This window comes from Aphanomyces invadans, assembly GCF_000520115.1.
Source record: "Aphanomyces invadans strain NJM9701 unplaced genomic scaffold supercont1.6, whole genome shotgun sequence".
NCBI lineage: Eukaryota > Oomycota > Saprolegniomycetes > Saprolegniales > Verrucalvaceae > Aphanomyces > Aphanomyces invadans.
Genome location: NW_008580151.1, coordinates 545,525 through 562,977, shown reverse-complemented (window position 1 = coordinate 562,977; position 17,453 = coordinate 545,525). Strand labels below are relative to the sequence as shown.

Sequence of the window (17,453 nt, the reverse complement as noted above, 5' to 3'; positions counted from 1 at the left end):
ATTGGTTTGCAAACCACATCCATGTTGTCCATTCGCTACTACTGTAGACATGCACGTCCTTCGACACATTCTCGCGTTTCGTCCTAGCGCATGGCGTTTTGCCACACGGAGGAGCTGCGCCGGTGGAATCGCCTTCACAGTCAACGAAGCCATCGAGGGACCAGAGATTAGGGTTAATTGAAATTATTGCATGTCAAAGGTTTCATATACATTTTTATTGTTACCATGCAATCATTTCGTTTTGAGAGTTATTCCACATCACTGTCACTCACTCCTGACTACGACTCCGACGACATGGAGTCAACTTCCTCGACTTCATTCATGGTAACGAGCACATCATACAGATTCTTCACGAGCACGGACATCTGCTAACGTCGTGTCCACGGTATACTTCATTCCCACGTCACCCTTGACTTTTGACCACACCATCTCGATAGGTTGCAGATCCGAGTGGTGAGGCGGCGTGTACACCACAGCATGCCGACGTGCACGGGCCATTGCAACAACCACCGGGTCCACACGGGCAGCAACAACAGGTTTGAGCCTTGACTATATTGTCTTCTTCAAATCACGTGACTCTTAACATCAACTCCGTAGCGCAGAGAGGTTGCTAATAGAATAAAATATGGTCTCTCCAAAATCAATTGTATTAATGGATAGAGGTTATTATTTGTCATTATAGGAATTGGATGCCTTTATCTGTTTTGCTACAACGTATCTCAAAGGTTATTCATTTTGTAGTCTGACATCCAATGAACAAAATTTAGTTCACACTGAGCTCTGAAATAACACCAAATTTCAGAGGAAACTCTGATTGGGTTCCTGAGATATGAGTGAATGTTCCCTCGTTGCCTTCGTTAACTGTCAACAATTGCCGAAGCCATGTCGCGGATATCCGAGTTGTGTAGACGAGTGCAAGATATGTCGTGAAAATGGAAATGAGCCATGGCATGGGCGCATGTCAAGTTGAGAGCGTCGTCTGAGGTAGGTCGCCGTTGAAAGTGACCAGAAATGTGGTCAAGTCGTCGACTAGAATGGATTCATACATATAGGAACGCTAGGCCCCAAGAATTGCCGCTGGGGGACTGGTGAACTCTTCCGCGTCCGAGTCGCGCGTGCGGTAATCTTGGGTGTACGTGACGAAGACCGACGCGCCTTGGATTAGCGCGCCAACGAACAGGAACACGACGCATGCATAGGCCGCGCTGCAACTTCCACCGCAATAACGCAAGAGCGGGCTGCATGCCAGCGCAATGCCAGCAGCGACGAGGCTGAGCGCAAACCCGCCGTCAATGATGAGCTTGTGGACCGGAAGAAGGGTCAGTTTTTCTTGCCGCAGAACAAATACGATGTACAGCACTGTGTACACCCACAACGTGTACGTGAGGAGGAAGGCAAAGTCGCCTGCGCCAAGGCCAGTCACGGCCGTGCTGCACAGGAACGACACGACTGCGACCAACCATTGCACGATGCGCAGAACGAGTTCCAGGTTGTTCCTGTGGTTAAAGAATTCGCTGACCTTGTCCTTAACATCCACCATGGTGATTGCTGGAGCTGCCTGGAGTCTTTGCGAGTGTCGCGGGCGCCAGGAATGGCCGCGCGGCGAGTGGGAGTTTGCAAAGGCGAGACAGCCAGCCCGTCATGTCAACGACGTCGCGCCAAAAGCAGTTTAAACGTTGTCTGGAAATAGGTAAAACTCCTCGAAATTGCGTTTTTCTTGCTGCGTTACCTCTCTACAGTGAACAGTGACCAGCAAATAATACTGTTGCTACACTCTCAATCAAACTCGAGGTGTGGCTGTACTCCAGCTTACAAGTACATGACAATCGCGCTCCTGCATGGCTGTTGGTTTGGGTCAGCATGCCTGCGCTCAATACGGACTCAACCATACACTCAGCGTCCTGGTGGTGTTGCAATATCTGGATGCGTACATGTCACTCGCTTCGCCACGCGCGCACATGTGTTCTTGAAGACACAGTATTGGTTCGGCAAGATACAGATATGACGTAGGCACACTGACACAACGAACGTTTTGCTCTCGTTCGAGATTGGAGCATTCGCAGCATGCAATGGGGCATAAGTGGCCACAGAGCACCCGTTTACGTCTGTGCGGGGCGGCAACATATTGAACTTGCATTCCTCTCAGCCGAATTCTCAATGCCATCTACACGTACTACCGCCACTGGCCGATCCGCCAAAAGTCAGTAGCATGCAGAGGCACGCTGGGCAATCCGCCACGCTGTGGTACAGTAACCTCGATAAGTCATCCGGAAGACGTTAAACCCATCACAACAAAATGCGTTTTATTCTTTCGACCAGACTGCGTGAGATCTGTGTCTTCTGTCCTGAGATATTACAAACGTCCTACAATCAACTTGGCGAACCTGACATCCCTCCCATGGATAGACTAACATTCTTCGGATTGATGCTCATACAAATAAGAAGTTTAAATCTCGCTCTCATCTGTGGAAGCACTCAACTTGACGCGCAGCAAGACAACAACCGCAACTACGCGCCCATGCAAAAGACAATGAAGTTTATGAGATATATGTGAGGACTGTATACTCTATGCATCAAGTAGACGCAGCAGCCACTCCGAGTGGTTGGAATCCTCCGCACGAGTCATGCGAGAGCGCTCTCTTGACTCGCACCGGGGATTATCCGGACGTCATCCGGATGATATCCATTGTTGCACACCAGGCGATCAACCGAGTTGGTATCGGCGGCGGCAGTCCTGTTCCGAGGCAGCGCGCGCATCAATTGCCCAGCACAATATGAGCTTTGACGGGAAGAAGATATGCACATTCTACCTACAAAACCAGTGCACGAAAGGCGCGTCCTGCCGCTTCGAGCACACGATCACAATGGCCAAGCCTCGGCGACCAGCCTGCAAGTTTTTTCGAGAAAACAAGTGCACTCTTGGAACGAACTGTCGATTTGAGCACTCGCTCCACTCCCGTGGAAACTCGCATTCTGATGAGGCCGCGTCATTGTCGTTTCCTCACTCGAACCCGTCGCTCCTATCGTCGTCCCTTCAGGCTTCCGCCGTTGCCCCAGTCGTGCCCGTGACCAAGCTCGTGACTGCAAACCAACGCACAGCCACTCACTCGGAAGCGTCGCAGACCCTGTCGCAGCCCAAGTCCGACCCAGGTCGGATTGTCAAAGGTGAAATCAACGGCTTGACATTCCAAGTCGAGATTGTCGACCCAGCATCCATCTTTGGCCTGGCCCACCGTCGACGCGACATGGATGAAGAGACTGATTTCTCGTATGTCGAACCAGAGCCGATGGTGGCTGCCATGGCTGGGGGAGACTGCGACGACGTTGCTCGAAACTCGCCGCAGTCATCGTCCGGTACACACTGCGCATCCACGTACCAAAAACAACTGGACGAGCTCGAGGCCCATGTCAAGGCGCTTCAGACCAACAACCCTTCAGACAGATCAACCCAACTTCCTCACTACGAGCAATTTGGCAACACGTCCGACTACTCTGAGTATTCGGATGTGCAACCCGCCCACCCGCCGTACGTTCAAAGTTTGTCCAACATGGCAAAATCTGATGAGAGCTGCGTATATCATCCCTAGGAAAGTGTGCAGGTTCTTCCAGCAAGGCCTGTGCCGGTACGGCTCGGCCTGCATCTACTCGCACGACCAGCCCATCGACCCAATCGAAAAACAGCTCATGCTGGCCGTACGTAGCTGGAATGACGACATGTTGTAGAGCTGGCGCGATTTCCATTTTGATGGCTTGTCTAGGAACTGCTCGAGTCGCAAGCGATCGAGTGCAACCTGTGCATGGATCTCGTCCTGCGACAGGGCGAACGCTTTGGCATCCTGTCGGGGTGTGCCCACGCATTTTGCCTCAAATGCGTGCGCAACAAGGAGAACAAGACACCGGTGCGTGCTGTCCACACACAAATTGTGCCGTCGATTCCGTTGACGAGTTGGTGCGTCAGATTCGAGCGTGCCCAGTTTGCCACGCTGACATTGAGTTTGTCGTCCCGTGCAATCGCCACGTCCAGGACGAAGCAAGGCGCGCCCGCCTCTTCATCGACTACAAGGTGTCGTGGTTCGGTCTCGATATCGTCCACTCAATTCCAAATTATCTAGACAAACGTCGCTCAAATCCCATGCCGGCTGTTTGCCCAAGGCCGGTACGGTTCCAACTGTCGACTGGACAACATGAAAGCATCTCACGGACGACGCGTGTTGCGCAGGGGGACTTGTCCGTTTGGGTCCAAGTGCTTTTACGAACACCGCATGGCGGACGGCACCGCTCCTCCTCCGGCTGCGCCCCTGCATCGCCAGACCAGTCGGCCCCTCTCGAATCTAAAGTAATCTACGTCTATTTGTCATGCGTGGGTGCCATGGAACGGACCGGTCGAAGTCGCTGCAGGCGAGTTTTCTCGATGGCACCATCCCCATGCTGCTCACAGCGTTAGGTTGGTTTGGCAGCGAGCTTGCCTCGCTGCAACTGCTTCCACGCCTTGGCGGACAGAGCAAACTCATTGCGGGTCTGCACGCGCTTGTCCTTTTCAAATTGGGTTTGGTCGTTCCAGGCCCGAAACGCGGTGCGGACTCGACGGGAGCGCCGACTTTGGTCGTGCCACGTCTTACATGCCAGCCGCACCCGCTCACGCTTGGCGCGGCGGACCAGGTCCCGGTACTGTATGCGTCGCAATCGATTTGTCATCCACAGGACAAAGTACGGCATCAAAACCGCTTTCGGATCAACGTCTTCAGGAATCGTGTCGTCGGTGTACACGTTGTCGTCGCCACAATCGTTTGGCGTTGCGCGGCAGATGTCGCCTCGGGTTGAGCTTGGGTCGGCGTTGTGGTCACGACCGCCGCTCGCATCGGACTCGAATCCTTCGTCAGCGTACTGGTCTTGAATGGTACGTTCGATGGTGGTCAATAGTGGCGGAATGCACCCCCGACTGGTTTCTGCAAGAATGGATGGTTGTGGTGCGACGACCGCAATCGGTGGGGCTGCCTCGATAATCGCTGCTTGGAGATGGGCTTGCCGGTTGAATTGCCACGTCAAGTAACTCCTTTGGATCGTCGCAGCCGCATGGGATCTCGCACACACGTGTGTCCACACGCTGGTCACCATTCTTTTCCAGGTGCATTCAACCATCGCTGCGATGGCGGTAGTCTTGTGTTGCCGATATTCCCGCCATGATCTTTGAATCGAACGTCCTGCTACCTCTCGGTGCTTCTTGTAGCAACGAGCGCGCCACTCGCGTCGTATGGCCGTCCGACGACGTGCCCATTCCTGCAGCATTGTTGCCACCTTTGCGTGCTTCTCGTCTTCGCTACGCCCGCCCTGGTCAACGCATGAACGACGACGCCGGCGGTGACGCATGTACGCCCATTCAATCGTTTGGACAGCAAACGCTTGACACCGCCGACTTTGGTACCGTGACCGCTGCCTTAGGATGTAGCGCCACCACGCTTGCAAGCGGAGTGCAGCGCGGTGCTGGGCCACGCAGTGCATGCGGTGGTCTCCGGTCTTTCGGCGTCGGGCGTGCTCGGCGTCACGTGGAATTATCTTGGAGACAGGTCTTTTGTCGGCGACGGGTTGGTCCACATCGATTGCTTCGTAGGGCATTCGTGGCTTGTTTTGGCGGGGGGGTTGACCTGTGCGAGAGTTGTCGCGTTTCGCTTGGACTGGACTGGGATGCAGCACAACATTCCCTGGATTGTTGGCATCTTCAGCGATCTCGTCTGATGTGCGGCCGAGGGAGGTTCGCAATGGCGTTGATCGCGTCGACGATGCTACTCGGTTCTGTTTGGAACATGTGAAGAGAGCTTGCGTTGCCACGGCCTTGTCGCTGCGGTCGTGTGGTTTGGCCGATTTCTTGGAAGCGACAGGGCTCCGACGACTGGACGGGTCTAGCGAGTTGGTCGAATGCGTCTTGGCTTGCGTGTTGTGCTGCATATCGACCATTCGCTTCACACCAAATTTTTCTAGAGATGGGGCTTCGCTCGACTGCTTGAACGATGCGCCGTGCAACCTTGGTTCAATCGGCAGCGGCGACGTGTCGTCGTTCATTGAGTCCCGCCTTGGATGGGCTATGTGTACGTAGTCTGTGTCCAAGGCAGAATCTGCGTCAAGCGCCCGCAACCGAGCAATGCGAGCCGAGAGCGTGTCGATGTACGACGTCAGGTTGTCTTGATTGCCGAGGATGGCGGTGGTTGATGAACTGGACAGGTTTGGCAAGGGGAGTTCGGCCGAAGTCGAGTCGCCCACTCCTGGCGTTGCCAGTGACGAGGCGTGGAACGGTAGAGAAGACCGCAGGGGTACCATTCGTTCATGACTGTTCGTCGCGGTAGTGGCATCTTGTGTGACGGTGTCCAGGACATGCAATTGTCTTTGCAAATGACTTGCTGCGGTAGTCACGTCGCTGCACAAGGCAAAGATGCGGCGCAGGTCGGCGTTCACGGGTTCGTCATTGAGTGGCACGGCGTTCGCCTGGATTGAGGCACCCAGCGGCACGTTTCCCAGTCGGTTTGTGCAAGGCTTTTGAAGTGGCATATCTTGATGGTTTTGTTTCGAAGGGCTGGCACGTTGCTTCTCCACAGATAGCTGTCTCGACGACGCCGCCGTTTGATGCAAGAGCTGCTGCCTCTGAGTGTGCTTGTTCTGCGCGGCAACCACCGGACCTTCCGATTCAGGTTCCACGTTCAAAGTCAATATGTCGAGGTGACACGACGTTTTGTGTGGGTGGGTGGATTTGGTGGCTTCTTCATCGAGTCGGCGCTCCATCTCCTCTTTCACGATGGCCACCAAGGCCGAGATCACCCTCGCATTTAGAGTCATGTCGCCTGGCTGCGTCATGATGTTGGCACCCTCAGAACCGTCCCTTTCGTTGCTCGTACAGCTTACCTCGAGATCTCCAAAATGCAACCGCCGCGCGATACATTGCACAACGTGGTCGGTTCGGTGTGGTTTGTGTGGACAGCACACAAGCAATGTCAATTGCGGGGTGTCCAGCGCCATCGACGACAAGAAAGGATTCCGAACGACTGGGAACCCGAGCTCGAGCGACAAATACTGATCCAATATGTCCGTATCGGTCGTCATCTACACATTCGTTTCTGTCAGCGTCAAGTCAAACGGTATCCCTACTTTGTGCAGATAGCTCGCGTCATCCCATACGAACGCTCGGTTGTTGGCAGCCGCCTTCCACCGCTGGATGCTCTCGACGACCGCCAGCGAATGCAGCCGCAGTGGCACCAGCAGCGGAAGAATCTGACCGGTGCCTTCACTTCCCCATCTACCTTCTCGACAGCGCTCGACAATCGTGGCAAGGCACTCCTCGCGTTGCAGGATGGATTGCACCACCGTCATCTTGAGCTTGGAACAGTTTGGGGCTGCGACGATCGTATTGGAGATGGCTGGGTCATCGCCAAGAACGCCACCATCGTCGTCTTCTTCATCGCTCCACAATTCGGCGGTCGCGGTAGGCTTTCGAGTGTCGTGGATTCTGTCGAGATGGTTGCGGTGCTGCCCTCGCTGGGGGTACTCTGGCGTGAACTTGACGTCGCGTGACTTTGCAGTTGTTGGTCGTCCACGTTTCTTCTTCTCTGGCCGCAGAGCGAGGTCATGAAACTTCGCGTTTAGTTTGGCGGACTGCGGCCGCATCGACGCTGCCGACGCTACGAAACAATGCAAGAAGGGTGTTGTCAATCGCACTGCGTGAGCGGTTTGAACGAATGCGTACGTTGTTGCAACGACTGTCGCTGCCGAGTTGGGCTCGTGCGTGTGGGTCGCTTGGTCACTATCTAGTCATGTAGGTTAGCGGATAAGTGTTGTGATCGTGCAGGTGCTAGCGTACTCTGCATCCGATCTCCATCGTCGTGGTGTCGCCGGCACCATCGCGGGAATGTGAAACTCGATGTATTTTTAGACTCTCGTTGCATTGGTCAAAATAAATTTAAATAAACCAATGAAACTACAGTATTCAAGTGTTAGCCAATCAATTTAGGTGAGTGCAACCATTCACCAATCAATTCCAATTAAGATTGAATGGATCCGTATGATTGGATGAAAACGTTTTCTCGATCCACACAACACCGCGCCGTATCAACAGCATGCACAAGTGGCTGGGCATCACGCACTCGGACTCGGAAGACGGGTCGAGCTCCAGCGACGAAGACTACTTTGACTCGTCCTTCGACGAGTCCAAGCGATTGAAGGCTCAGGCTTATGCCGACAACATCGCGGCGCGGTCGTGGGGTCTTTCTCATCGAGACAAGGCAGGGTTAACACAAAGCAGTCTCGCGCTGACGGCCGACGTTGCCGTGCACTTCCACGAAGAGTTGGGCCAGCAGCGACGAGTATGGGACTGTGCACTCGTGCTGTCCAAATTTCTCGCGAACTCAGCGTACTTTCCACCGGTAAGATCGTTGTGCGCGCTCCGTTGCATGGACGATTGATCTCATGGTGGCTCGTACGGCAGGGTTCGTTCGACAACAAACACATCATCGAGCTGGGCTGTGGCATTGGCGTGCCTGGTTTGTCTGCGGCGCTTCTTGGGGCGAAGCGCGTCGTGTTAACGGACATGGTAATCCTCCCGCGACTCCTGTCATGATTGATCATAACACGCCAGGCACAAGCCATTCCGTGGATCGATTTCAACATTTCCAACAACACATTTCCGCCCGGCACGACAGTGTCTTCGCTGCCCTTGATGTGGGGCCCAGGTACTCTCGGTGCAGCATGCGGCAGGTCTCGATGACACCCGTCGCCTCTATGTAGATGTGACCTCGGCCATTCCACGTCCGTTTGACGTGATCCTGTGTTCGGATTTGATTTATGGTGACACGGACCTGGCGGATCTGCTCCTGGCGACCATTCGCGCCCTCTCGCACGCGTCCACACTGGTCGTGTTTGCCCACGAAGCTAGGTACGCCGGCAACCAAGGTCGGTACTTCCTCGACATGATCGCCGCCACCCATACCGTCGACGTCATCTCCTACGACGTGCTGGATCCCATCTACCGAGCCACCAACATCCACGTACACTTGCTTCATCCGCGTTTGGCCGACGTTTCCGATGCAGCTGATCCCGGTGCAGCGACCGTCGCCAAGCCAGCAGGCGTGTGTGTACAGGAACGTCATGGATGAGGAGTACACGGTGACGAACTCAACCACTTTGCCGAGTGCCGCCAGCTCGAACTCTTCTCCGACCTCAAACAAGTTGAACGATGTGCGTAGTGTGTTACTCTGCGCGTGGCGCTGTTGGGATGGGTCACTGTGAAGTAGCAGGCAGCAGATTGCACATTTACATGGGGTGGCCCGTTCTTGCCATAGATGTAGTACGATAAAGACGTCACTTTTCCACTTGCAACTCGCTCTTGATTTGTGGCAGCGCCGACGTCGACGTGCCAACGTATCCCCGTCGACTCTGTTTGCGGGTCATTTTCATGTGGTGGTCGAATTTTTTGACTGGAGTGAAGCGCAGTTGGTTGGTTGTCGCCCCGGCCGACGATGCTCTCGCCGCCAGTTCGTCCAGCGCCAAGTCGTCTTCGAGATGGGCTTTGTTTGTATCGATCGCAAGAACGCGGCCGAGGGTATGGGGCAGCGCAGAGCTCGTAGATGGAATAATATGAGGGCTTCGAAGGGAAGACATGGATGGGGTGGCGTCTTGGACGGCAGGAAGCGGTCCCCGCAGTCGGTGTTTGTTCAGTGGCATCGGGGCTCCATCAAACGACGGATCGAGCTGGCTCGGCGCCTCGACGATGTAATGGAACCACCTGGAACGATGCACAGCAGAAATGAACTCGATACAATCAAGAAATGAAATAGATAATGGCATTACCGTGCGTCGCGGTACGTTTGCCGACATAACGATTCTGACGTTGGCAATGGCTGGTCCATTGCGTCGTGGTGAATTCGCATGGTGACGTCCTCAAACCTCGACACTCGGCCTTCCTCGTGCTGCACCTACGTGTGCACCCAGTTGTTGGAACGAGGGTGGTGACTAGAACGAAGTACTTGATGCACGACGACGTCGGTATGATTGAGCACACTCAGGAGAGCTTCAATCAGCCCTGGCTCGAGCTTGGCTGTGTCCTCGGCGGCCAGCTGATGCAGCGTGACCGTGCTCGACTGCTCGAGAAAGGCACAGGCGGGGTTCTACGAACGAGTAAAAAGTCGCAGTCCTAAAGGTTGCACAGCACCTTACCGATTTAAATGTCCGGTGGATGTCCAGCAACATGTGAACGATGCCTGCCGAGACAAATGTAGCCCGGAGCCGCTTGATTTTGCACAGATTCGCCATGGCCACACACACTTCGACGCAGAGCTTGGGGTAGCAGGGCTGCGCTGTGTCAACGCCACGCACCATCTTAACGAGCCACGGCACGCCTCGCATCAATTGGTCGCATGCCGCCGAGTTCTCCGTCGCGGTCTTGCCGGGGGTTTCCGAAGTCCGGGGTATCCGCTGGTCCTGATGGGAAGTTGGACGTTCGGCCGCACTGAGAGACAGATTTCGGATCGCCATGGCGGCATGGGTGAACAGAATGGCGGTCGAAGTGGATGGAAGCGGTGGAGCGAGCTCTTTCACTTGGTCCAGGAGGTGCCCCAAGGTACTGACGACGCCAGTGTCGAACAGCACCGCGTGCGTGGTCACATGCGTCGACAAATGGACGAGGCAGCTCATGCATTCGGCAAGAACCGTGACGCTTGTGGGGGTTGTATTTAGTAGCCGACAGATCGCCACGATGTTTTGACTTGCGAGGAGCGGCGCGGCAAGCTTCTTCCGGCTCATGATGTGGATGGTTGTGGCGGCAAGGCTGCATACTTCGGGATCGTGAAGAAGCGGGGGCAGGGTGTCCTGCCATCGGCGTATCATCTACGGCAGAAACAAGAATGTCTTCGGCAGCTTCTCCAACAAAATCGAGGGAGCCACACAAGGCACCCATTTAGCCACAGCTCCAACAAATTGTAGAGATTCTCACGGTCCGAATATGCTTCACGGCTAGAAAGCCGCACAAGACGGCACCAAGCGCACGCTTACCTCGACATGCAGGAGGTCAGCAGCACAACTATCATCGAGCGCCAAGTTATGGAGTGTCTTCATGATTGCCCGGGCAGTGTCCACGCTCAGGTTGTTGACCATCTCCTGGTCACGGGTTTCCAGCACCTGGAGCAAAGCGTCGCCAACTTGCATCTCGACAAACAAATGCAGGAGCTCCGTCACGAGCGAGCAGTTGCCGACCGCTTGGGCCGCCAGGCGTCGCACCGAGTCGTTGGACGACGTCAGGAACGTCAAGAGCAAGTTGAGCGCGTGCCGCGTGCAGACCTACAGTTTAGTCCCCATGAGAGTCTGCACACCCCACAACACCAGCCACAGGCAAATCGTAGTGGGTATGGAAGGTCGGCAAGCCACGACGACATGAAAGGGACGAACCACTTCGGCATTTCCGACTCGCAGCGTCAGATTCCGCAATGTCATGGCGGCGCTCGCCCGTGTTTCGGTATCGCCATCACAGAGGCATCGAAGGATGTCCGTGACCTGGGCGTTGTGAATAAGTTCCTTGTGGTTGGCTTCGCGGGCACTCAAGTTGCAGAGCAACCCGACAGCGTGCCTATGCATTGGCTTCGTTTGATTCCATCCATCGCGGGAAAGGAACAAGCGAGCGCTACCGTCGACTGTCAAGCGTGAGGAAATTCAAGACGCGCTTTCGACGGCCGCTCACGCCACCAAGCAGGAACGCCGTCACACCCAGCTTGAGAATCGTGTCGTGGTACCCGACAGAGTCGCTCAGGTTGAACAAGGCATGGAGACACAGCGACAACGTTTCTTCCGGGCCCCCGCTCAAGCCGTTCGTCTGCAGCTGGGCGAGTTTCAAGAATGCGTACAGCACGCCGTCGTCGATCACTTGGGCCTGTCAACCGCCACAAGGATGCATTAGAGAAGTCTGCTCGATTCGGCTGCCCGGGATGGGAAAGTTACTCGGGACGCTGGATGCGACAGCAAGTTGTACAGAGTTTTGGCGTGAATTTGGATCGCGTCGAACGAGTTGGACCGGAGCAACGCGACCACCACGAAATCCTTGAGCTCTTCTTCGTTCCACATGCACCTACAACGTCAACGTTGCCGTGATGGCGCAGTGATAGTTGGAGTGGAGCGAACCCTGTGATGGCGACATTACATGCCGCGACGGCTGCGTATTGCTGGCACATGGACGACCGCCCGAGCTTGTTCAGCGCATGAGCGAGCCTTGGAGTGGTTAGTAAAAGCTGGCGACCATCGGAGGTGAACGACACGATCGCAAACGTCGATGCACACGCGAGCAGCGTTGGCGGGTCTTCGCTTCCATTGCATGCTTCCACGAGGGCTACACCACCCCCAACGACAAATGAAACCAGTCATTCGTCACGGCAACATACCTAGCAGAGCCGTGGCAGTTGTGTGGCCGGTCGCGCACATGTGGTACAGGGTCCCCGTGCAGTAGGCTTGAATGGCTGAGCGCAAGTTCATGCCGCGGGAGTCGACAGGTGGGATCGACGAAGTCGCGAATCGGCTACACGTCCAATCAATTGGTCCGAGGATGCGATTGACCATGCCCACCTCAATTGATACATAACATCTTGGACTCGTGGAGCAAACAGTATGTCGCTCCAGTCGGCGTCGGCAGTGTGCGGGTGCTGCAAGACTGTCCAGATCGTGCGCGATAGCGTAAAGAGGATGCCTGCGAATCCATTCAAACACGGACGACCTCATTTGAGCATTACGACAGCAAACCGCAGAGACCCACGTACCAGCGCAAAAGTATTCGACTGCGCCAGCCCCAAAGGCTTGGTCGAGGGGGATTTTCGTCGCAGGGACGTTTGTGTGGTTGACGCACGCGACGACGACGTCCACAAGGGACTGCACGTGCGCGATGCTCTTGAACTCGCCCGCGGTGTGGCACATAGCCGCCAGAAATCGAAACCGAGTCTACGCCATCACTTGCGTGAGGGTGCAACGACGTTTGTTTCGTTACGTCGGTCGGATCTCCCTCCACGTCGTCGAACGTGTCCAAGGGCTGCTCTCGGAGCTGCTGCTGCAGCTTGAGCATGCCGTTGCCGAAACTTGTTGGCGCCGCATCCACAACTGGGGGCGGGGCGTAATGGAAGCCATACAACAATGCATCGATGAGGACTGCCGGGTCGGCCGTCACAACGCGGCGGAGGGTTGGATTCAGCGCAAGGTAGCAAATGGTCAAGCTTAACATGTACTTGACGTGTCCGGCCGCGCCGATTTTGTCAGAGTCGTCGTGTGTATTCAGCCGAAAGGATGCTGAAAGGCAGTCGGCCAAGTGCGAGTCGAGCCCTGATGCCGGGGCAATCGCATCGTGGCAGACCAAGTTGACCAGTGCCACCAACGCGTCGTTTTTCATGCTGGCAACATGTTTCGAGGTAGACTCCATGAGGAGAACCTACGGAATGTTTTCAGCCAGGAATTGCACCAGCCATGGCGGCGCTCATGCGTTGAGTTGATCGTGGCCATTCACTCGACTCGCTTCGAACGAGTGGTGTGCGAAGAAGAGTGTTTACCTCGTTGAGGACGTCAAACACGCCCGATTGCACGAGCAGGGGACAGCAGAGCGGACATCGTGTGAGATTGGCAAGCGTTCGCAGCACATTCTGCTGGCATTCCTCGACACCGGGGTTGACACCAGGCGGCGCATTGGAAGCCGTCGTCGTCACCCACGCGTGGAGCCGCACGGTCCGTTCAACGAGCTGCTTGTTTCCGTTGAAGATGGTGTGAATGTACTCGTCGTTCGCGGACAAATTGGCGAGGATGCGGGCGCAGTGCCCGAGTACAAACGCCAGGCGCTGTGACGGCAAGCTGCTTTCGTACAAGAACAGAAAGTGCTGGACGATCTTCAAGCTCCACGATCCCATGATCAGTTGCAAGTCCAAGTACTTGGAGAAGTGTCCGCTGGCGGTCGCAATCAGCTGTGCGATCGCTTCGGAGTCGTCCAGCGAGTCGTTGTAGGTCGTGGATGGGGCAAACCGTAGCTTGGTCAGCCTGTGGACACAACAACAGCACTGACCAGTCTGAAGGAACCGCAGGCCAACGTACGTTAGCGTTGTGTGTGGGGCCTGGATTAAGTGGTAGAGGACTTCGCCGATGCCGCCTCGAATGGCGCCGGCCGCGCTCGTTGGAAACAAGCTCAAGTTGAAAATGACTTCGGCTGCAAATCGACCTGTGTACATGGGAGCGAGTGAGTCAACGCAATGGGATGGCGATGGCTTGGCTGGTGGACGTGGAACCCAGGGCCATCGAACGCACCGTTGGTGGGCTCTTCCACGAGTTGAGCGATCGCCAGGACGAGTCCAAGTTTGTTGTGGCCGACGTTGCCGCCGCCGCAAAAGAGCTTTTCGTGAAACTCGCACCCGTGGCAGATCATGTTGACAAGCGTTTGGATGCACAGCTTTTGCAGCGGTGGATGCGGCAGCGACAACATATTGGACAGCTCGATCACCTACCGCCGGTGAGAGCTCCACAGCCATCCATGTCGCAACTACGGGACGTACAGCTTTGGACGCAAATAGCGTTTTGGTAAACTCTGGGTAGCACGACAGCCGACACAGTGTCGTCGTGCAGAGTACTTTGACATGAAAAGACAACGACCATGAGACCTCCAGAACGACTGGGATGCCATCGTGCGCCGCGAACGCCACGAGCACCTGCATTCTAGTTAACCATCATGATGCCCCTGACACCACGCGTACCGGAAGCGCCGTCGTCGCCGTCAAGTTGGCCAGCGTAGCTGCACAGTACGCTTGCAACCGGCTGTCTTCGGTATCGCAAAAGTCGGCAATGTTCTGCAATATTTTGGCGCGCCGTTGAGTGTCCACAAGGAAACATGGCGACAGCCTCACCTGAATGGCGCCGCTGTCTATGATCATCGCTTCCGACCCCACTTGCTTTGACAGTTTGTACAGCGATTCGGCGCATCGGCTCCGAGCTTCGGCGTTCTGGGGCATGTAGTCGGACGGCCGGGGGTGGGTAAATTGCATGAATTCCCCAGTCACTACGCCGTCATCACAATTCGTGAGTACGCAGGCCACTCAACCTGTCTTGGGCGAGCCAAGCGTGGGGAGGGGACGTCCTCCCTTGGTGTCTGGTACTCCTTAAATTCACGTACAGCTTTGGCGGTGGCGGTGGGGGTGCTGCTCGTCTGTGGTCCGTGCAACTGCAGCCTGCCACCGCTCCTTTGCATTGGTGAAGTTCCAAGCCTGAGGCACTTTAACTCGGCTTTGGTACACGATGCCATCGACTTGGCGATCGTCTTCCAAACACTCGAGCGGCAGATTCGTGGTTGATGCGGGGACTGCTCGATGTTGGCGCCGTCGCGATGACGATGGTTTCTGCACCGTGTTTTGAATCATTTTTTTGCGGGCTTTGAGTGATCCGAGCGTAAGCGCCGTGGGCGATTGATACGCGATGGTTGACGCAGCGACCGACGACGCTGTCGAAGGAGGCGTGCGGATCGTTCGAATCGACGGCAAACTACTCGACGTCGACAGCGAGCTCAGCGTCCCAAGCGACGTGGATGACGCGGACGACGTGAGGGTCGGTCGATTCGACAGAGGGAAGCCATGGCTCGGCGACTGGACCATCTATCCGTGACTTGTCCAGCACCACAAGCACGGAAACGAGCGGAGGAAGTCCGGCGGCGACCAACTACTTCCTCAGTTACTCGAAATACCATGCACACATACTCGAGTTTATAAATAGGTCGATGCAATGCTACCATCGAAAGATGGAGCTGCCTGTCGCGAGAGATGTCGCCGGAGACGCCCATGCGTCAAGAACAACGAACACTGCACAGTGATGCGGTGCTGTGTCAAGGGTAGACCAGAACACAAATTTGATACGTTAATCACAAAGTGGAAGTAACACAGTGGAGGTCTTTCCTCCACCGCACTCAATTCGGCATGGCTACGACGGCACGATTGTCGCGACGCCTGGATCGGCCAGGCGCAGACCTGCCAGCCACTGGGAAATGCTGGGGCACCCCACAGGCACTTGAACTTGGATCGTGGGGCCACCGCCGTACCAGCTATGGTAGAGCTGCCAACTAGCTGCGTCAATCAACCTAACCACATACGAGTGGGTAAACAGACACCTTCAACGACAGAAAAGTTGGACAGCACCGGTAGTCTTGCTTCAACCGTAAGTTGGCACGGACGCGAGGTACGTTCGCCGTCGAATCGAGTAAGAAGTGGTTCGGAATGGGCCCTGGCGCGTCTGCGGTGGTGTGCTGAAGTTTGGACACAAACACCTACCATGCATATGCCATGGGCGATGATCCGAGTTGCGAGTTGTACAAACCAGCCAAGCTTCGACCCAAGGAGCCGCCACGACATTCCACGTTTGCCCTGGTCGCGGCACGGCTTGATGGCACGCCTTGACCGCACTCAGCTCTGCCACGGGGCTGTGGTTGATCGGTACAGCTGCCACTTTCTCGGAAGCGGCCGCAGGGATCAAGATGCGAATGTCACCGTATGACGCAGCGCGCGGCATGTCAGGAGTCGGCATCAATGGAAACCACGCGTCCTTACAGTGATCTCAGCATATGCTTGCGTAGTACACCGAACACTCACCTGGTCGACTGCAGAGTTTTCAGCGAAACACTCCACTGGAATGAACGCATCGCCCAACGGCTTGGACGTAAAACCAGCCGAGTGCTTCACAACTACCTGGATCCCGTCGACGTCCTTGAGATCGACGCGGCCGAATTCGACGATGAGGTTCCAAAGTGGGTTGCGGGTCGACTTGACGAGCTTTGATCTGGCACTCGCCAGTGACTTCTGCGCGGTGGACACTAGCGACACTTCGCAGATGCAGTTACTGGTAAGTCCGTCAGCACCAACCGCGAGAAGCCCCTTCCCGCACACCAGGGTGAAGTGGAGGTCTATGATACGGCTAGTCGCAGCACTGAGAAGAGCTTGGCGCTTTGTGGGGGACATCTCCAGCCCGCTGAAGCCTCGTGACGACATTACGGTGATGCTGGTCAGCCGATCTTGCGTTGTTGAGAGTTGTCGTTTTGAAATTGGAACGAACACCATACAAATGGCAATATATAAGCTGAATGCATTGCATTAAATTGCGTGTCTTTCCCATTGCATCACCAACTTTATCGAATGGTCATACCTAGTCGAAGGGTTGCACGGTGCTTAGATATGTTTCAACATGCAATATGACACATCAAAATGAAAATGCGTATAATTACCTCCGACTAGGGATCGTCAGCTATACTTGTACATTAATGTCCAAGTCGGTCCCCAAATCAAATTCTCCAATCGAATCTACTTGCAACAAACTTTTCAGCGTTATTCGATATGTATGCTCCTGACGGAATACATGGCATATACACAAAAAGTGTGTTCTTCGTTCACCGACTGACAGTGTGAGCGATGACCGAGAAATTTCCAATACAG

At 55.2% G+C, this 17,453-nt stretch overlaps 6 protein-coding genes across 8 annotated transcripts; 2 read left to right on the top strand and 4 right to left on the bottom strand.

Moving 5' to 3' along the window:
• Positions 1-880: 880 nt before the first annotated feature.
• On the bottom strand, positions 881-1,627 carry H310_03894 (hypothetical protein). The gene has a single exon (XM_008867963.1). The coding sequence runs from the start codon at positions 1,538-1,540 to the stop codon at positions 1,058-1,060; it is 483 nt and encodes a 160-aa protein (XP_008866185.1). The 5' UTR covers positions 1,541-1,627; the 3' UTR covers positions 881-1,057.
• Positions 1,628-2,698: 1,071 nt separating this feature from the next.
• H310_03893 lies at positions 2,699-4,509 on the top strand. 2 transcript variants are annotated; one of them, XM_008867961.1, is made up of 6 exons: positions 2,699-3,526; positions 3,588-3,693; positions 3,759-3,899; positions 3,959-4,063; positions 4,113-4,156; positions 4,220-4,509. In XM_008867961.1, exons 1-6 carry the CDS (start codon positions 2,775-2,777, stop codon positions 4,338-4,340), a joined length of 1,269 nt encoding a protein of 422 aa, XP_008866183.1. In that variant the 5' UTR covers positions 2,699-2,774; the 3' UTR covers positions 4,341-4,509. The 2 variants fall into 2 exon arrangements, with proteins under 2 accessions (XP_008866183.1, XP_008866184.1); XM_008867962.1 differs by having other exon boundaries at positions 4,113-4,509.
• Positions 4,073-7,889, bottom strand: H310_03892 (hypothetical protein). The gene is made up of 5 exons (XM_008867960.1): positions 7,844-7,889; positions 7,730-7,790; positions 7,135-7,664; positions 6,892-7,089; positions 4,073-6,834 (listed from the first exon to the last, which is right to left on the bottom strand). Exons 1-5 carry the CDS (start codon positions 7,859-7,861, stop codon positions 4,441-4,443), a joined length of 3,201 nt encoding a protein of 1,066 aa, XP_008866182.1. The 5' UTR covers positions 7,862-7,889; the 3' UTR covers positions 4,073-4,440.
• A 192-nt stretch (positions 7,890-8,081) lies between these two features.
• On the top strand, positions 8,082-9,356 carry H310_03891 (hypothetical protein). The gene is made up of 4 exons (XM_008867959.1): positions 8,082-8,405; positions 8,468-8,572; positions 8,625-8,711; positions 8,767-9,356. The coding sequence occupies exons 1-4, from the start codon at positions 8,348-8,350 to the stop codon at positions 9,132-9,134; spliced, it is 618 nt and encodes a 205-aa protein (XP_008866181.1). The 5' UTR covers positions 8,082-8,347; the 3' UTR covers positions 9,135-9,356.
• H310_03890 (hypothetical protein) lies at positions 9,340-15,629 on the bottom strand (the record flags this gene model as incomplete). Its single annotated transcript, XM_008867958.1, has 19 exons — positions 9,340-9,763; positions 9,829-9,953; positions 10,005-10,145; positions 10,195-10,863; positions 11,029-11,313; positions 11,422-11,599; positions 11,658-11,899; positions 11,968-12,094; positions 12,148-12,352; positions 12,405-12,538; positions 12,586-12,706; positions 12,777-12,954; positions 13,001-13,435; positions 13,554-14,209; positions 14,296-14,488; positions 14,541-14,693; positions 14,739-14,831; positions 14,889-15,040; positions 15,155-15,629. 19 exons carry the CDS (start codon positions 15,627-15,629, stop codon positions 9,340-9,342), a joined length of 4,986 nt encoding a protein of 1,661 aa, XP_008866180.1.
• Positions 15,630-15,841: 212 nt separating this feature from the next.
• Positions 15,842-17,076, bottom strand: H310_03889. 2 transcript variants are annotated; one of them, XM_008867957.1, is made up of 4 exons: positions 16,617-17,076; positions 16,345-16,569; positions 16,167-16,294; positions 15,842-16,108 (listed from the first exon to the last, which is right to left on the bottom strand). In XM_008867957.1, exons 1-4 carry the CDS (start codon positions 17,010-17,012, stop codon positions 15,952-15,954), a joined length of 906 nt encoding a protein of 301 aa, XP_008866179.1. In that variant the 5' UTR covers positions 17,013-17,076; the 3' UTR covers positions 15,842-15,951. The 2 variants fall into 2 exon arrangements, with proteins under 2 accessions (XP_008866179.1, XP_008866178.1); XM_008867956.1 differs by having other exon boundaries at positions 16,167-16,569.
• Between the last annotated feature and the right edge of the window lie 377 nt (positions 17,077-17,453).

Excerpts from the sequence above, each read along its gene's own strand:
- H310_03892 (XM_008867960.1), bottom strand. Across the intron at positions 7,090-7,134 it reads ACGCGAGCTATCTGCACAAA|ATGACGACCGATACGGACAT; the intron begins GTAGGGATACCG and ends ACGAATGTGTAG. Across the intron at positions 6,835-6,891 it reads TGCATTTTGGAGATCTCGAG|CCAGGCGACATGACTCTAAA; the intron begins GTAAGCTGTACG and ends ATCATGACGCAG.
- H310_03893 (XM_008867962.1), top strand. The coding sequence starts at position 2,775 with ATGAGCTTTGACGGGAAGAAGATATGCACATTCTACCTACAAAACCAG. Across the intron at positions 3,694-3,758 it reads AAAAACAGCTCATGCTGGCC|GAACTGCTCGAGTCGCAAGC; the intron begins GTACGTAGCTGG and ends TGGCTTGTCTAG. Across the intron at positions 4,064-4,112 it reads GCCTCTTCATCGACTACAAG|ACAAACGTCGCTCAAATCCC; the intron begins GTGTCGTGGTTC and ends CAAATTATCTAG.
- H310_03889 (XM_008867957.1), bottom strand. The coding sequence starts at position 17,012 with ATGTCGTCACGAGGCTTCAGCGGGCTGGAGATGTCCCCCACAAAGCGC. Across the intron at positions 16,295-16,344 it reads CTTGGGTCGAAGCTTGGCTG|GTGTTTGTGTCCAAACTTCA; the intron begins GTTTGTACAACT and ends TATGCATGGTAG. Across the intron at positions 16,109-16,166 it reads CGGTTGAAGCAAGACTACCG|GTTGATTGACGCAGCTAGTT; the intron begins GTGCTGTCCAAC and ends GTATGTGGTTAG.
- H310_03894 (XM_008867963.1), bottom strand. The coding sequence starts at position 1,540 with ATGGTGGATGTTAAGGACAAGGTCAGCGAATTCTTTAACCACAGGAAC.
- H310_03891 (XM_008867959.1), top strand. The coding sequence starts at position 8,348 with ATGGGACTGTGCACTCGTGCTGTCCAAATTTCTCGCGAACTCAGCGTA. Across the intron at positions 8,573-8,624 it reads GCGTCGTGTTAACGGACATG|CCATTCCGTGGATCGATTTC; the intron begins GTAATCCTCCCG and ends GCCAGGCACAAG. Across the intron at positions 8,712-8,766 it reads GCCCTTGATGTGGGGCCCAG|ATGTGACCTCGGCCATTCCA; the intron begins GTACTCTCGGTG and ends GCCTCTATGTAG.